Source organism: Gadus morhua, chromosome 4 (genome assembly GCF_902167405.1).
Source record: "Gadus morhua chromosome 4, gadMor3.0, whole genome shotgun sequence".
NCBI classification, from domain to species: Eukaryota; Metazoa; Chordata; class Actinopteri; order Gadiformes; family Gadidae; genus Gadus; species Gadus morhua.
Window position 1 is genome coordinate 11,855,086 of NC_044051.1, and position 15,620 is coordinate 11,870,705.

Genomic DNA, 15,620 nt, shown 5'->3' on the forward strand with positions numbered 1-15,620 from the left:
TCCGACGAAGCATGGTTTGGAATACAGATCCTACATTTACATTCAAAGAATATGATGCATGTTTTCTCCCACAAAGAGATGTCTTTAAGAAGCTCATACTCAGAAGGCTGCAGAACAGAAAGGTGGGTGGAACATTAATGTCCTCTGAAACCTCAGCATGTGGTATTTTGATTAATTCATATATAATCTGCAGAACATGACTCATGTTATGCATTCGATAAAAAGGTCTGTAGTATTATTATTTTTTATCACTGTCCCTCGTTATTGTGTGTAGTTTTTTTTATGGTCTTATTTACATTACAGTTATTAAATCAACTAATATTGCACATTAAAAAAAGTTATATCATAAATGCTTTATAATGTTATTGATTTGTAATATAAGTCAGTCATTCATGCATGCAAGAATTGCATTGTCGTTTTGCGTGGCAGTTACAGCATTTTCAATTAAGAGCTTCATATTACAGAGTCGTATTGCCAAAGTCTTTGCTGCAAACAAGAAATATTGAACAAGAAAAAACATAATTTAAATACATATTAAAAAAACCTTCTATGACAACATACAAGCCTGCCAGTTTACGCCCTGTATGTCTACGATTAAAGCGTCATGAAATATTTATGCACCATGCATTATTTAATTCAACTTTAATGGTTTTGTTCTTTAATCACATAACTAACTGCACGTATAGGGGGCAGTAGGAATACGTTCCAGTCCGGGGTCTTCATCGCAAATGGTGTCCCCTTAAAACGCCAGCTGAACAAGGCTACAGGCATGAAAATCGGGGGAAATGCACTGGTTCTCGCTGTTCCTGTTTTAAATAACAACGACAAAATCGAAGGGACTAAATTTCCATAAAGCAACTCGATAAAATAACCACGGAGACGGGTAAGAACGCCATTAGCTCGTCGCTAGGTGCATGTAGCAGCTAGGTGCTAGCTGGTATGATAGGCTGCCTCCGCCGCTCGTAGGGTCCTGCCACTATCTTGCAGCACCCTCAGAGCACACCGCGGCCTGCGCTGGGAATGAAAAGCTGCCTTTGTATTAAACGGCGGAACACTGCCTCGCGAGTAAGATTTTTTATTGAGTGATAAACTGATTTATTTGGGAATTCAAATGTTTATTATGTTCGTATACAGGGATGGCGATAGTTGACATGCCTTTGAAAACATTGATATTGACCAACATTGGTAAACCTGACGAGACGGCTTCCGTCGGAGCGCCTTGTTGTGGTGGTGAATAAAGAAGATAGTAAATGCTAAACCACATAACCGTCGGTTAGTCAACATCCGCTGAAGAACGATATACGCTCAGTTCTTCATACAGCATAGTGTGTTTGATAACGCTTTGGTGTTTCGATGAGGATTTTGTTAATAGTTCGTTATGCTTCGCCATTCACTGGTATGTAACGTTATTGCATTTCGCTGTAAATTATACAGTTGTATGTTGTCAACGAACTAATTCAACCTGAATTTAATTTGAAATGAAGCGAGCGTGTTTTATTGCACTGACGTAGGCGGCTGCTTGCTTCTATAGGTGACATGATTCACAAAAGACGGAATGTGCAGCACTCTAACCCCGTTACTCACTTTTAGCTATCATCCCCTTACATAGAGACTTGCCAATTTAAGTTCGTATTTAGCTTTTAAAGGCTCCTCACCACATTGGAGTTCCCAGCACAGATACTAATTTGCGTAGAGCACAGGTAGTTGTGCTAAGCCACAGCTTTCCGTTGGTGTTATTGTCTCTTGCCAGTCTGTCTGAATTCTAATCTTGTTAATCTGTGTTCTTGTCAGAACTGTTGTAAAATGCCTGAAGTTCGGGAACTCTCTGATGCCTTGCCAGAGATGCCCATGGACCCCATCACTGGGGTGGGTGTAGTGGCATCCCGGAACAGGGCTCCCACCGGCTATGATGTGGTGAGTGTGGTACATGTCAAGCAGCACCATCTCAAGATTAATATCCTGTATAAATGATGATGCTGTCACCTTAACGTGTTGAATAATATCCATGCTCACAAACATACCTGGTCTGCCTTGCTGACCAAAATATACCATAGCGGTTTTAATTCCAGAACATACGTTATTGGACATAGCCATTAAAAAACAACAATAAATTGTAACATTTATGTAGCTAGCTGATTTATATGTGTTTTGTTCTGTAATCTTGGTGAGTAACATAGATTTTGATCATATATTTAAAACATCTATATTGATACCTGGTTCCGCCATCTGGCAATGTGAAACTTGACGACACCCATACTAATCTCCTTCTAGACGTCTATTGAATAGCATTTGAACATGATGTGACTTATGACCAGACTAATCTTGCCCATAGGTTTCCACTACGACAGATGGGCTGGATGCAGACCTTTGGAAAGATGGTCTGTTTAAGTCCAAGGTGACGCGCTACCTTTGCTTCACCAGAGTTTTCTCCAAAGAAAATGTAAGTTTCGCAACATCTCTATCACGTATGATATTAATGTTATTTCATATGATAGCATGTGATAACATATGATAATTGTCAACCGCATTTCGCATGAACCTTAAAGGTCATATCCATTCTACCTAATATGCTACAATGTTTTATAATAATGTGAGGGATAAAGACAAATTGCACCAGAATCTAAAAGAACGTGGCCTTGTACATAATGTGAAAACTTTATTAAATTTGATGCAAATATCCAAACATTATTGACCTTCAACAATCATTGGCCGATCGACCGGAACAGCCTTAAAATGTTAGGGGGGGGGGTGGGGAAAGGCAGTGTTTTTCTTCAGTTTTTTTTAAGATAATATTGTGTCCTTATATGGTCAGATTCCTGCATGCGTCTATATTTCTACCTTACCCAAAATGTCAAGATAAGTGTTGGTTCTCCTTTGATTGAACAGCAGCATTTGAGCGACTAGGTGCATCGCATTAGGTTATCATCTACTTTCTGGTTACAACCTTTGTTGAAGCAATGTGTGCGCTCAGTTTTTCCTGTCGTTGAAGACATTTGGCCAAAATCTCTTGTTATAAAGGATAAGTGCCAGAATAAACTGCACTCCATTCTACAGAGGATTGCCTGCACTCATCTCCGCTCCAATCTCTCAGGCCTCAAACACATAAAACATTAGGCATTAAAGACTTGGGGTTTCTTGAGTAAGAATAGGTTGTAGTTATTCAAACAACCAGTGCTTTATTTAGCTTTGCATTGCCGCTCTTGCATTGCAAACAAGCAAGCGACAGTCTCCCAACAACGGGCCCCTACTGCTGAGCACTCTTCTCCAGTGGACTGAAGTGGAGCTGGGAGGTTCAGATGACAGTTTGAGGATCCAATGGAGTGACGAGATTTAGTCACAAGCTCTTTTTAATACTTTTCATTGGTTAAATATTGGTTAATGCACACACAGACATGACAAATGGCATTGATTTAAAATAAAATTAAAAGACGACTTATGGAGATCCAAGGTTTCTATCTGACAGCAACAATATTATAAAAAGTATTATAACAACACCAAATATCACATGATTAGAAAAGGCCATTATTGCTAGCTAATGTTAAAACGTTCTTTATGCAAGTCCTATAATGCGCAAGTACCTAACAACAAAAAGTCAAAGTAATGGTGACTTTTTCTCCATTCTTAACGTAGACTTCTTGTGAACGGCAGAAAGGCATTGTGCCATGTTTATTGTACAAGGTCTCATGGAGTGTGGTTTCTTCCTTGCTGTTGCACTTGTCTGCAGAGCCATCTGGGTAACGTGCTCGTGGACATGAAGCTGATTGACATCAAAGACACTCTACCCGTCGGCTTCATCCCTATCCAGGAAACGGTAGACACGCGTGAGTAAAACTAATCCGGTCCCGCCCATGCAGACATCAGATTATGTTTATACCACAGACCGCCTAAAAGACTGTTTTGTAATGTTGAATTAACCTACTCCTGGTTGTTATAAATCATGTAGTACATTTAGAAACAAGGTCGTTTCTGGTAAGTAACGCCAGGTTACATTAGACACTGAAAACATTCCCAAGAGCCAAATGATCACATGCCCATGTTTACGCTATCAATTACAGGCGTGCCACTCCCTTAGTCCCACTAATATCTAATCTGATTCTATATAGGATCAACATTCAGTTTACCATTTACGTCCGCTAATAAACTGTAAAGTACATTTTCACAACAAACAATGACAAATTGGCACGGCAGTTATTTTTTGTTTGTGTTGATGTAGTTGTGTTCATTTCATTTTCTGAATCTCTCTAATCGTTTTCTGTTCCACAGAGGAGCAGGCCTTCCGGAAGAGGCGACTCTGCATCAAGTTCATCCCCCGGGACTCGACAGAGGCAGCCATCTGTGATATTCGTATCCTGGGGCGATCCAGGCAGGCCCCTCCACAGTACACCTTCATAGGGTAAGCTCCAGAAGCAATAGCCCCAGCTCTCTCTAAGCAGGTTTTGAGTTATTGATGTTCTGTCAGAAACTAGTTTCATTTGTGCTGTGTGTTGCCAAAAGTTGTTTTGGATTTTGTTTACAAAATACAGAAAGAGATTGATGTACTGGTTCACTATGATAGTTTTCTCACTTGCGCATTTAAATGTCGAAGTATATATTGCATATTGATGGTCCGCAAAATGTGTGAAATCATCCGAAACACACTATCTACTGAAACATTTGATGACTCCCACCAGACAGTTACATCTGGGTCCATCATTATCCTTGCTCTCAGATGCTTAAGGTGTTAAATATTGAATCTAATAAACATTTGAACACTCTTAGATGTTCAGATCGGTTCACCTCTCCCTTTTTAATTCAGCTGGCAGCTGTATATCCACTGAACATCCTTCAAGCTCCACAAGTTCCAAAGTGGACTGAGTTTACTACATTTTCCGAGGGAAGAGTGGTTATTTTAAGAAGTGGCTTTTGGTCGCTCATTTACGAGCCTCTTGTTGTGGTGTTGTTTTTTCAACAGAGAATTGAACAACATGGGAATCTGGTACCGCATGGGGAACGTCCCTCGGACCCTCGACTCTTCCCAGACCCCGCTGGCCAACAACAGCCAGAACACCACCAACACCACCACAGCCTCCACCCCCACCCCTGCTGCTCCAATGCTCAAGTAGGATTGGCTACCAGTGATGGGCTTTATTGATATATACTAGGGTCTGCCTCCATGTGTGCTCCTCTTAATATGTTCCATCACTTGTTTCTTATTTCAATTCCAAAGAGGGTTTGGGGGGGGGGTTATACAATGTGGTCTGTGAAGCCCTTTTTGAGACTGTTACTTTGAATTAAGGTCATTTACTTTAGATGAACATGCTGGAGATTATAGTTTTTTACAGGGTCGATTGTATGAAGAGTGAATAGCAAAAACAACAACATCGCAGGGACACGCGTTACTGTTTGAGAGAGAAAGAGGGAGGGAGGGAGACTAACTAACTAACATCTACTTGGTGTAGTTGGAGAGAGAGCAGGTGGAAGGCCTTTCTCTCCCCACTTGGCCAGTTAAACGCGTGCGTGTGCGTGTGTGTGTGTGTGTGTGTGTGTTCTGTCCCCCGGAGCGCCTGAGGTCACATGGTGGATCGGGTGAACAACACACCCAGGGATATTTTTTGGCAAAGTGATCCATGAAACTGAGACTCAGAGTCACCTCAGGGGCTCGGCACAGTGACTGCTGCGGTCTAGCGGCGCAAAGCTCTAGTGTTAAGTGAGTTGTTTGGATTACAACCATAAATCAGAATGGAACAGAGCATGGTTCACTTCCTTGTGATCTCAATGGCAATATCTTTCATAATAGCAGAGAAAAAGTATTAAGAAATCTGCACCTTTCTAGGATTTGATGACAATTCTCAGAGTAAAACATTAAGTGCTGGATAGTTGCACAACCTTTTGCTACTAGCTTATAAGTCATATCTCGACATCTTGTGTGGACTGTTTCTTGCTGCATGTGTGACCCTTGGGGATAAGAAAGGGGAAGTTTATCATTTAGCTACTTCCTTTTTACCTATTTAAGTCTAATCAGAATTTCCTATTTGGGCCCTAGTCGATACAGCTGTGCAACTCTTTACAACTATAGCGGCTTCTACTTCCTGGATAAACCATGAGAACATTCATCAATTTATCAAGTCATCAGTTGAACCTTTTATAGGCTTCAAGATACAAGACCCTTTCCCAACAGATGATGTATGATCCAAAAGTGTTGTATAACTTATGCATTTTCTTCTCCTAATATAGGCATATATCCATGACACTCCCAGCCAGCTTCCGAGGGAAAAACACCACACGGCCCGACTATGAGCACCAGAACTCTAACCTTTATGCCATCTCTGGTCAGTCACGGTCTCCATTGAAACCTTTAACCAGTGCCATCGATGATCACTGATGTTTTACTAAAGTTGCCCCCGTCTCTTCCCTGTATTCTCAGCAATGGATGGCGTTCCTTTCGTGATCTCTGAGAAGTTTGCCTGCACCTCATCAGATGTAAGATTTTGGGCTTTTCTCATATCCACGTATTATTATTTTGATTGTGAAGTTGAAAAGCAGAGAAGAAGTTAAACCTGAACTTTAAACCTGAATGGATTGAAATGAGATTAGTTATTCTGTGCCAAACTGAATATACTCCTATCCTCAGCTGCAGCAGGTAGATCTGATGGGCATTACAATCAAATCTCTGGCTGAGATTGAGAAAGAAGTGAGTACATTTACTACATTACCCACAATGCAATGGCACTAGGCCATTCCCAAGCCTTTTTGTTTTTTAATTTATGGTATTTTTCTGGTCAATGCAACAGTACTGTAATATTTATAGGTAAATACATGTCGGTAACATGGTATGGTATGGCTCCTTTTGAGAATTGGGTTACGCTAAGCTTCCAAAATACTGTATTTCGTGTCGGCCAAGAGAAGCGAACGATTATGAGATGTTGAAGTAGGCCTCAAAACGAGAACGGTTGGGAACACCTTGGCTGGGCCACACAGACGTCCTCCTCTGAGACACATCAGTTCTATGTAGTTGATTTAATCAGGTAACAATACATAGACTCATGATTGATTGTGCTGTGTTGAGTGGGCTATTGCACTTCTCAATGTTCTAAGAGATCTTGTGATGCCTTCGTCTGTCCACTAGAGGCTCTCATTTAGCGTAATTCTGTTCAGCACTCTGCCCACACTGCTACACTTTCCCAATATTAACTTAATATTGGAAAATATGAGCGTGAACAAAATAAGGTTCAACGTCTAAAATCATCTCCACACTGCCCATAAATTCAAATAAAATAAATAGATTGTTGTTTTTATGGGTTTATATCATACCGTGTTGATAATCTCATCTACACAGTAGTGTCTTCAGCATGTTGAAAGCGCTGTGGTGATGGCAGTGCGATGTCCATATAAATTGAAGCATTTTTAAAACATAATCCACAATTCAGTTGGTTATGTTGTGTTGTCATGGTACCATTGTGCCTGCAGTGTGATTACATAACGGTATCATTACCCATAATCCACCGTTGTGTTGAGGATTAGCATGTGATAGTCCTAACCTTGTGTAACCCTGTGTGATGGGTGTTGTGTTCAGTACGACTACAGCTTCCGCACGGAGCATAGTGCGGCTGCTCGTCTCCCACCCAGCCCCACTCGGACCCCACTGAGCTCTGAGGCCTGAAGACCCCCCCCCCCCCCACACACACGCACACACACAACAATATCACCCTCGGACCCCTGTCCAGAGCTACTGACTTGAACGCGCGCACGCACACACACACACACACACACACACACACACACACACACACACACACACACACACACACACACACACACACACACACACACACACACACACACACACACACACACACACACACGTGTGTGTGTGTGTACATCTTGCAAACACCTGCACACAAAACATCAGCGTGAACTTGGCTCCTGACTAGGCGTGGTGGAGGGGGTCGACGCTGTACAGTGGAAGAACAACATGGAGACTAGAGTTGCTATCGTGAGAAGAGGAGAAGCAGCCGTTACATCTTTGTGTGTTAATTTGTATGTCTTGAGATGTGATATCGTAGGTCCCACTGCCACTATCCGCACCATTGAGAACTTGACTTTGGGCTTCTTAACGGACGGGCTCATGTGTTTGGCTGCTCCAGGAACTGTCCAGGACTTTTAAAATGTCATTTTCTTTGTTTTGTTTTTATTTGTTATGGTTTTATGTCTGACTTTGAAGGAACGCCTTCTTGCCTTCGGCCCTTCAACAAGGTGGAATGTTGTGAACGATGCTCTTTTATTTTTATTTTTTTCTCAACTCACAACGTTCCTACTGGTTTGTCCGCAGTCTACTCCCAGTACTCCCAAGACCCCAGTGGACAGGTCCTGTCTTTGTGGGTGAAAAACAAACAGAACAATCTTGTCGTTTTATTTTTGTTTTTTAACTGTGTGTGTGTGTGTGTGTGTGTGTGTGTGTGTGTGTGTGTGTGTGTGTGTGTGTGTGTGTGTGTGTGTGTGTGTGTGTGTGTGTGTGTGTGTGTGTGTGTGTGTGTGTGTGTGTGTGTGTGTGTGTCACACCTGTCACCTGTGAATATCCTGTCCCTCTATGTGGTTTAAGATGGCTCTTTGGATCAGAGACCAGAACCACAAGTACTGTAAAAGTTAGCCTTTCATGTTCTGATTGTTGGACTACAAATACCACTATCTCTCCTCAAGTATATACTAATGTTATTTCTGGCATTTTAACTGGTCTCACTGCACTTTGTGCTTAGCTAAATGTATTATTTTTTACTCAAATGCTGTTACATAGTATTTAAGAAGTCTTGTATTGTTTTGTTTTCATATTAGCAAAGTTTCTTTTTCATCCTGAACTGCTCAAGAAGTTACTTAGTATCACTTTTAAACTGAGCCTTACTTTCAACAAGTAAAACTCTCATGTCTTTTAAGTATTTGCTGTAAATACCACAGTTGGCATGAGTTGTGTCATAAAGGTTTCAAATGCTAAAAGGTTTTAGGGTTAACCTCATATTTTAGGAGAAAATGCAGCTAACCATTTCTTCTGATCTAATTATTTTTTAAAGTTATAATCCACTGATGTTCTGATCTTCACAAAGCTTTTGAATAGATAGTTTAATATCTTTCGATTATTCTCCCACTTTCTTGCAGATGTGTTATTTTAGTATGAAAGGAATCGAATCAATCACCTCAATCTTATGCAGAAAGGGATCACGATCAAGGCTAACTACCAACTACAGCCACATTGTCTCGTTAGGTTTTTTCAAACTTTTGTTTTTACATTTTTTAACTGAATTGTTTAACCACTTTCCTCAACTATTTTCTCAGGCCTCTCAGTATTGTGAACATTTGGTCCCACATAAGCAACCCATGATTGAACAAAATAAACAGTGTAATCAAACGTATGTTTGTTTCTACTGTTTGACTGCGTAGCTATCAAGTCATTGAAGCACTTGAGTTACAAGCAAGATGGTTTGGGATCTCCTGCATATGTGTTTAGTTTCCAAACGTTGGTTGTCAAATTCGGCAAGTCATCGTGGTGAAAAGTTGTTCACTCATGTTAATACTGTGTATCTGAATTAACAACCATTAACACATCAGCTCCTCATTAGTCTCTTATTCTTGAATGCGATTCCAGAATATATCCGTCCTTTTTATAGATCTGTGCTGTGTGTTTTTTGTTTTTTTCAAAGCATACTGATAATGCAATGAGTTTATTATATTGATTTCATGTAAAAAGAACATAACATTGAATAAATGTAGCACTAAGTGTAATTGCTTGCAAGGCTCACTTGTCTCTGTTTTCATCCACATGAGGTTAAGGCTGTGTTAACAATGCCAGGGCTTAATATGAGACACATGGGCCAATCTGTGTGGCCCATCACTGCTTTGGAGCCTGTGTCGTGCATACAACAGTCAGTAAACATCAGAAAACGTGGTGTTGTGTTCAAAGTTATTGTGACTTTGTGTGTGGCAGGGGGTCATCCCACTTAACACACTCTGAACCAATTTACAGGGCTAATTGTCGAGATGTCCCTGAGCAAGACATCCAACCCTAACTGCTCCTGACGAGCTGGCTGTTTCCCCGCAAGGTGGACTGCAACGCTCTGTGTGAATGTGTGTACGAATGGGTGAATGTAGGCGCTGATTTTAAAGCGCTTTGAGAGGACCCAAGTTAGTTAACGCTTTATTAAGGCAGCAGTTCATTTACTATCTGATGGGTGATGGAACAACAGTGGAAACTACGCCATTTGGAATCTTTGGACCGCTCCTCCGTGGACCACACACTACTCTTTAAGACAAAGAAACAACCATGCAACAACCAGTTCCTCATGCAACTTTGTGTCAGTTTCTGTTATGCTTCTTCCAGTAAACCAAGTCCAAATCATATTTTTTAGGTTTGCAAGTCTGATGCATTTCATTTCTCATCTTCAGGGTTCAATCTTGCAACTTGCAAAGGTGCAATGTTTTTGATTAACACATTTGAAAATTGAAATGTGCATGGTTTGAACTTTGAAAATGCAGGACATCAACATGAAAACAGATCCGGACCGACATGGTCAGCTTTACCAATGAAACAGCAGTTTGTATTGCACACAGAAACTAGGCTATCTGGTTCAACCCTGGACTCATGTAACAACCAGTATTCCACTGAGAAAGTTATTTAAGACATTTGAGAATCTGTGAAATCAACATATTTATCAATCTGAGATAGAATGTAGAATTGGCTAATTCTCAGCGATTTACTTTGACTTAATTTATTTTGATCAGGTGTAATAAAGTCGAACTCTGCCTGGGTGGGCCTAGATCCAGCTTATTGAAAATACCTGGAACCTGTCCATTTTACTTCTGATAAGGAGGTCAATTACTAAATAGTAGGTTATATTAGCCATTAGATATATTTTATTTATTCAACACTTTATATTCTCTATGTTCTTTCAGTTCTTTTTTTAATGAATACTTTAAACTGTTTCCAAATCACTGATTCTTTTTACTTTAGCAAACAGCTGTTTGTTGTGGAACAGTTGCCTGGTGCCACCATAAAAAAACTCTTCTTTTAAGACGGCATCATGTTTGTTTTTCCATATGCCTTAGATGTCCCACATCTTACAAACGTTCCCGTTTTCAGCATGTGCTGCCAGAGAACAGGCCTCTTCAAACTCGACTAATTGATTGTAATCCACGTGTGCAACAAAACACGTTAAAAAAGTTAACGGTCTTTTTGTGGTCGAGGAAAGTCTAAAAGCCCATTCAAGATAAAAGGCCCGCCTTTGCTTTGCTACTGTTTCCAAGAGGTTGCCGTGGACAAATGTGTGGCTTCTTGTGGTGTATGGTGGATTTACACATTGTCGAGTCTGTTGAATAACAGGCTTTGGGGAAAAAAGTATTCAAACTCTGAATCACACTTTGAAGTAGGCCTACTGTCTGTGGATTAGGTCTAAGCAACACTTTTCCTGTGGTCCATATTCCTAACGCTTGTGAACGATGCAGTATCTTACAAGGCCGGTATCCAATCATGTAGGCTACATTAGCATGATACACTATGAATGTTGAAATGTTAAACGCATGGAACTTAAGCACTTAACCTGCAAGCACTAGAAGGCCTACACGTCATTTCTATTCTGTCATCTCATTCTATTCATTGTCATAGGAATGTGGGACATTTAGATGCAGATGACACTCAACTTTACACTAATTTCAGTGACAGACATCCAGGCACACACTTCTGTCCCGTCTCAAGGACATTTGCGGGGAGATTCCTGCAGAAGATAGGCTTGAAGTGCACAATCTTTCCTGCACTTTCATGGTTTAGGCAATCTAGATCTTCACTCTATCGCTGTCTCGCATCTCTGTGACGGGCAAGAACAGTTGTCCTTCATTGCGATCGTTACTACAATGGCTCAATCCCTTATTATAGGTCACGCCTCGACATGATGCAGACCTATTTACCAACCTCGTGTTCACATACTATCATGTCAATCGAATTGCTTAAGCATCATCGCTTCAACTGAGATCAACATCGATCTTTTTGAAATTATGAACGCTTAAAAATGTGTGTTCATGAACAAATTGACATTTTGTAATTAATTAAATATGTTTCACAAAACCAACAAGTATGCAATAGTTTGCCCCTTAACAATTTGCTTATTTATTTAATTTTAAACCCATTTGTGAGACTTTCTCTCGCGCGGGGAGGCGGGACCCTTCGCTTCCAATTAACAGGCGGGCCCTGTGACGTAGGACCGGGCTGTGGGAGTGAAGAGCCGAGCGCTCGGCGTCTTCTCATTCGATCACAGCTCAACTGATCCCTCTGATGGAGTACCATCCCGATATGGGACACACGTTTTAGTGTTACCGAACCTTTTCACTTGGTTTTTCGATTCAATTTTTTTTCCCGGCAACATAACCTCGGATGGAATAGAATTAAGAACACACTTGTATGGAGAAAAAAAAATAGGAACCAATTTTTGTGAAATATAGGTTCTGCTATTTACAAACAGGCGTGTTGTTGAGCAGCCTTCAGCGAGGTCTGTATTTCTGGGGGGTTCGATTTATATAAATTGCTGACTTTTTGTCCAGTTGGATCCATGTTATAGTCAGGGGATCCAGTGTGTGGTTTAATCAGAGTTACCGTCCGCTCTCATGGATACTGCCGTAGGACTTCCAGAGACGCACTCCTCGGCTGCAGAGGATGCTGCTGGTCCGCTGATGAGCGACCCTTTAAGAACCGGAGCCCTGGCTGTGGACGTGAAGATCGGTGAGTTAATAGGCCTATTAAACCTGAGCCTCTGCTATTTTTAATCTATTAATTGGGAATTATTCTCACCCTCAGGGGTTAAAATGAAAACTTATGTAATTAGTTCATTCAAACTACTTTGAATGGATGTAAGGCCTCAAGAGAAATATGAATGTAAAAATAATAATAAAAAATATTAAAACTATTAGCCTACTATGAGCATCTTCATCATCCTTATTATTATTATTATTATTAGGCTATTATTATTATGATTATTAATTATTATTATTATTATTAGGCCTATTATTTCACTATTATTATGATTATATTATGTATTTATTTTATCGTCAGTAGTAAGTATATCGTGATTTCCTTCCTCCTCCAGAGCACCAGAGCCCTTCCCCGGCCCGGTGCGCGGGCTGCCATCGGAGCATCTCGGAGCGCTTCCTCATGCGCGTGGACGGCGCGTCGTGGCACGAGCAGTGCCTACAGTGCGCCGTGTGCCGCCGGCCGCTCAACAACACGTGCTACTTCAAAGACACGAAGCTCTACTGCAAGGTGGACTACCAACAGTAAGGTCCACACACACCTTTTCCCCCACTCCCTTTATGCTTATTTAAGATGAATTTTGACTTAAATTCGGCGCCTCGTTTAGAGACGGTTTCCTTTAATTTCCTAGCATTTTTCGTGGCTTTTTATATAGGCCTATATATATATATATAGTCTTTAAAAACAATCGTTTTATTGTTTTGTTTTATTATGAATTGATTGTGAATAAAAAAGGATCAACATTAAGGGGAGCTATTAAAGATATTTAAAACGTCATGATCGGCTACACATTTGGGAAATTAACCGTATTAATTAATGTGTGCTCTCGTGTTATATGTTTAGGAGGTCTAATTGCAATTTAAATGGATAGATGTTGACAATAAATAGATAATCAGCCTTTTCGCCTATAAGAGAACACTGTCAAAAAAGCACATCTTTATCCTTTATTCGGTTTATGCTTCGCTTTTTTGCTGTAGATTATTTCGCAGCTGCGTCTTCCATCGTTATTCATTTGAGAGATGTCTTCCAGTGTCCGTCGCAAATCATTCAGCATAATAAATCTTCACAATTTAAAGCACGAGATTTGCACTACAATTAGTCAGCAATAACTTTTTCAAGATGAGAAATTCCAACTCATACATTTGGAGGCCCATAATTTAGTCTTTCACACACGCACGCACGGGCACGCACGCACGCACGCACACACACACACACACACACACACACACACACATACACACACACACACACACACACACACACACACACACACACACACACACACACACAAGCACACACACACACACACACACACACACACACACACACACACACACACACACACACACACCTCAAGTCAAATTGCACGGTCAAATTGCCATTACTTTTTGAACTATTAATGGGCTGTTTGCTCAAGCTGCCAAAGTTCACTTTATGAGGAAGAAAATCATGTGAAAACATCCAACAGTTAATGGGGACTTCGAGGGAGGTGTCTTCAGAGTAGGCAGTGATGGCTGAATGGCGTGGGGGGGGGGCTTTTTTGTTGTTGTTTGGATGCCCATTGTTTTATCATCCCAGGAATATTTTTAGATAGTACAGTTTTTTAAGCAAACAGGTCAGGACAGGGGCTCATTCAACCAATCTAATATACATATATAACATAGAGTTTATATAATACAGGCCTACAATATAATTGGTTTTGAATTAATCATAAAATGTTGTTGATTGCTGGGCATTCCCTCTAGATTTTTCATGTTTTATTGATAAGCTTTTTTTTTAACATTATCTATATTCGATTCTTTAGCTGTCTATCTGTTCTCTCGCTTTATATATTCTATTCAGTTTTATCCATACATTTTTATAATGTTTTACACATCCTATTTGATATTGCTGTAGCAAAGCACTTTAAACTTTTCAAATTTGCGCCATAAATAATCTTTAAATAAGAGAAAAGCTAGATCATACACCATCCGACTGGCTGCAAGAGCTTGAGGTGCAGGAAAGCAGCATACTTAATAATAATGAGTAACACAATATATGTATTGCTTTGTAGTCTTTATTTCTCAAAAGCCAGATCCAGGTTCATATACAGAATTGTTAATCAGAACTCAATGCTAACATGCTAACGTGTGTCCAAGCATCGCTGCACAAACACACACAACACAGTTCAAACGACACATCCCTGCTTATTGACCAAGCATGCAAGAAATGAGTTGAGCTAGATGGATAGTGGGTGGGAGATAGGTGAGGAGCACATGTCAAAGCAAGAGCCCTGAGGAACTGCCAGTCAATGTCATCATTTTGAGGTCTATCTTTCTGGTTGGATGGAGAACGCTCAGGCAATACGACTGAACTTGTCGTGCTTTGTTTCTCCGAAATAGCAACTAGTAATATCTTTTTATTCAAATCCCCGCTGCATTCATCTAAAGAAGACCACTTTGTATTGGTTGCATTGGTGTATTGTAGTGGCTTACACAACGTCATGTGCACATAACTTAACTGAGGTCCGAGGAAATCTTTTTTCGTTTAGTACTTATTATTAGAAATGTACTGCTGCGTTATGTGTTCAGTTATCAGTTTGAGTGAGAGATGTTTTTAGCATCTTCAGTACATCTTCATATATCCACCATCTCCCTTAGACAGGTGCTTCCGAACACTAGTGTCCTAATCTGTGATAAATATGGACGACACAGCAAATAGTTATCAAGAGTGATAGGTAGAGAAGGTAAGTGTTCTCCACCCAATTCTCCACCCCAGTTCGACTATTTGATTGCCAAGATTCAGTGGTGACGTCAAGAGAACCGGGGGGGGGGGGGGGGTGATTGGGCTGATACTACTCTATCCTCACAACAATTACCGG

The 15,620-nt window shown here is 40.6% G+C and overlaps 2 protein-coding genes across 4 annotated transcripts in view; both read left to right on the forward strand.

Annotated features, from left to right (window-relative positions):
* Window positions 1-664: 664 nt before the first annotated feature.
* mvb12ba (multivesicular body subunit 12Ba) lies at window positions 665-9,756 on the forward strand. 3 transcript variants are annotated; one of them, XM_030354250.1, is made up of 10 exons: window positions 665-883; window positions 1,792-1,914; window positions 2,333-2,440; window positions 3,725-3,821; window positions 4,264-4,393; window positions 4,952-5,098; window positions 6,214-6,308; window positions 6,404-6,459; window positions 6,611-6,670; window positions 7,553-9,756. In XM_030354250.1, exons 2-10 carry the CDS (start codon window positions 1,804-1,806, stop codon window positions 7,637-7,639), a joined length of 891 nt encoding a protein of 296 aa, XP_030210110.1. In that variant the 5' UTR covers window positions 665-883; window positions 1,792-1,803; the 3' UTR covers window positions 7,640-9,756. The 3 variants fall into 3 exon arrangements, with proteins under 3 accessions (XP_030210110.1, XP_030210108.1, XP_030210109.1); XM_030354248.1 differs by having other exon boundaries at window positions 680-1,065; XM_030354249.1 differs by lacking the exon at window positions 665-883 and adding an exon at window positions 1,211-1,396.
* Window positions 9,757-12,618: 2,862 nt separating this feature from the next.
* LOC115541257 (LIM homeobox transcription factor 1-beta-like) overlaps window positions 12,619-15,620 on the forward strand; it is a 15,338-nt gene continuing 12,336 nt past the window's right edge. Inside the window, exons 1-2 of the mRNA XM_030352934.1 lie at window positions 12,619-12,733; window positions 13,098-13,284. Coding sequence (XP_030208794.1) covers window positions 12,619-12,733; window positions 13,098-13,284 — 302 coding nt within the window. The remainder of the gene's footprint in view (window positions 12,734-13,097; window positions 13,285-15,620) is intronic.

What these genes read in the sequence shown, in the direction of transcription:
- mvb12ba (XM_030354248.1), top strand. Translation starts at nt 1,021, where the DNA reads ATGAAAAGCTGCCTTTGTATTAAACGGCGGAACACTGCCTCGCGA. An exon ending in GAGTTTTCTCCAAAGAAAAT is followed by an intron (nt 2,441 to 3,724) that starts GTAAGTTTCGCA and finishes ACTTGTCTGCAG; the next exon opens with AGCCATCTGGGTAACGTGCT. An exon ending in CCAGGAAACGGTAGACACGC is followed by an intron (nt 3,822 to 4,263) that starts GTGAGTAAAACT and finishes TCTGTTCCACAG; the next exon opens with AGGAGCAGGCCTTCCGGAAG.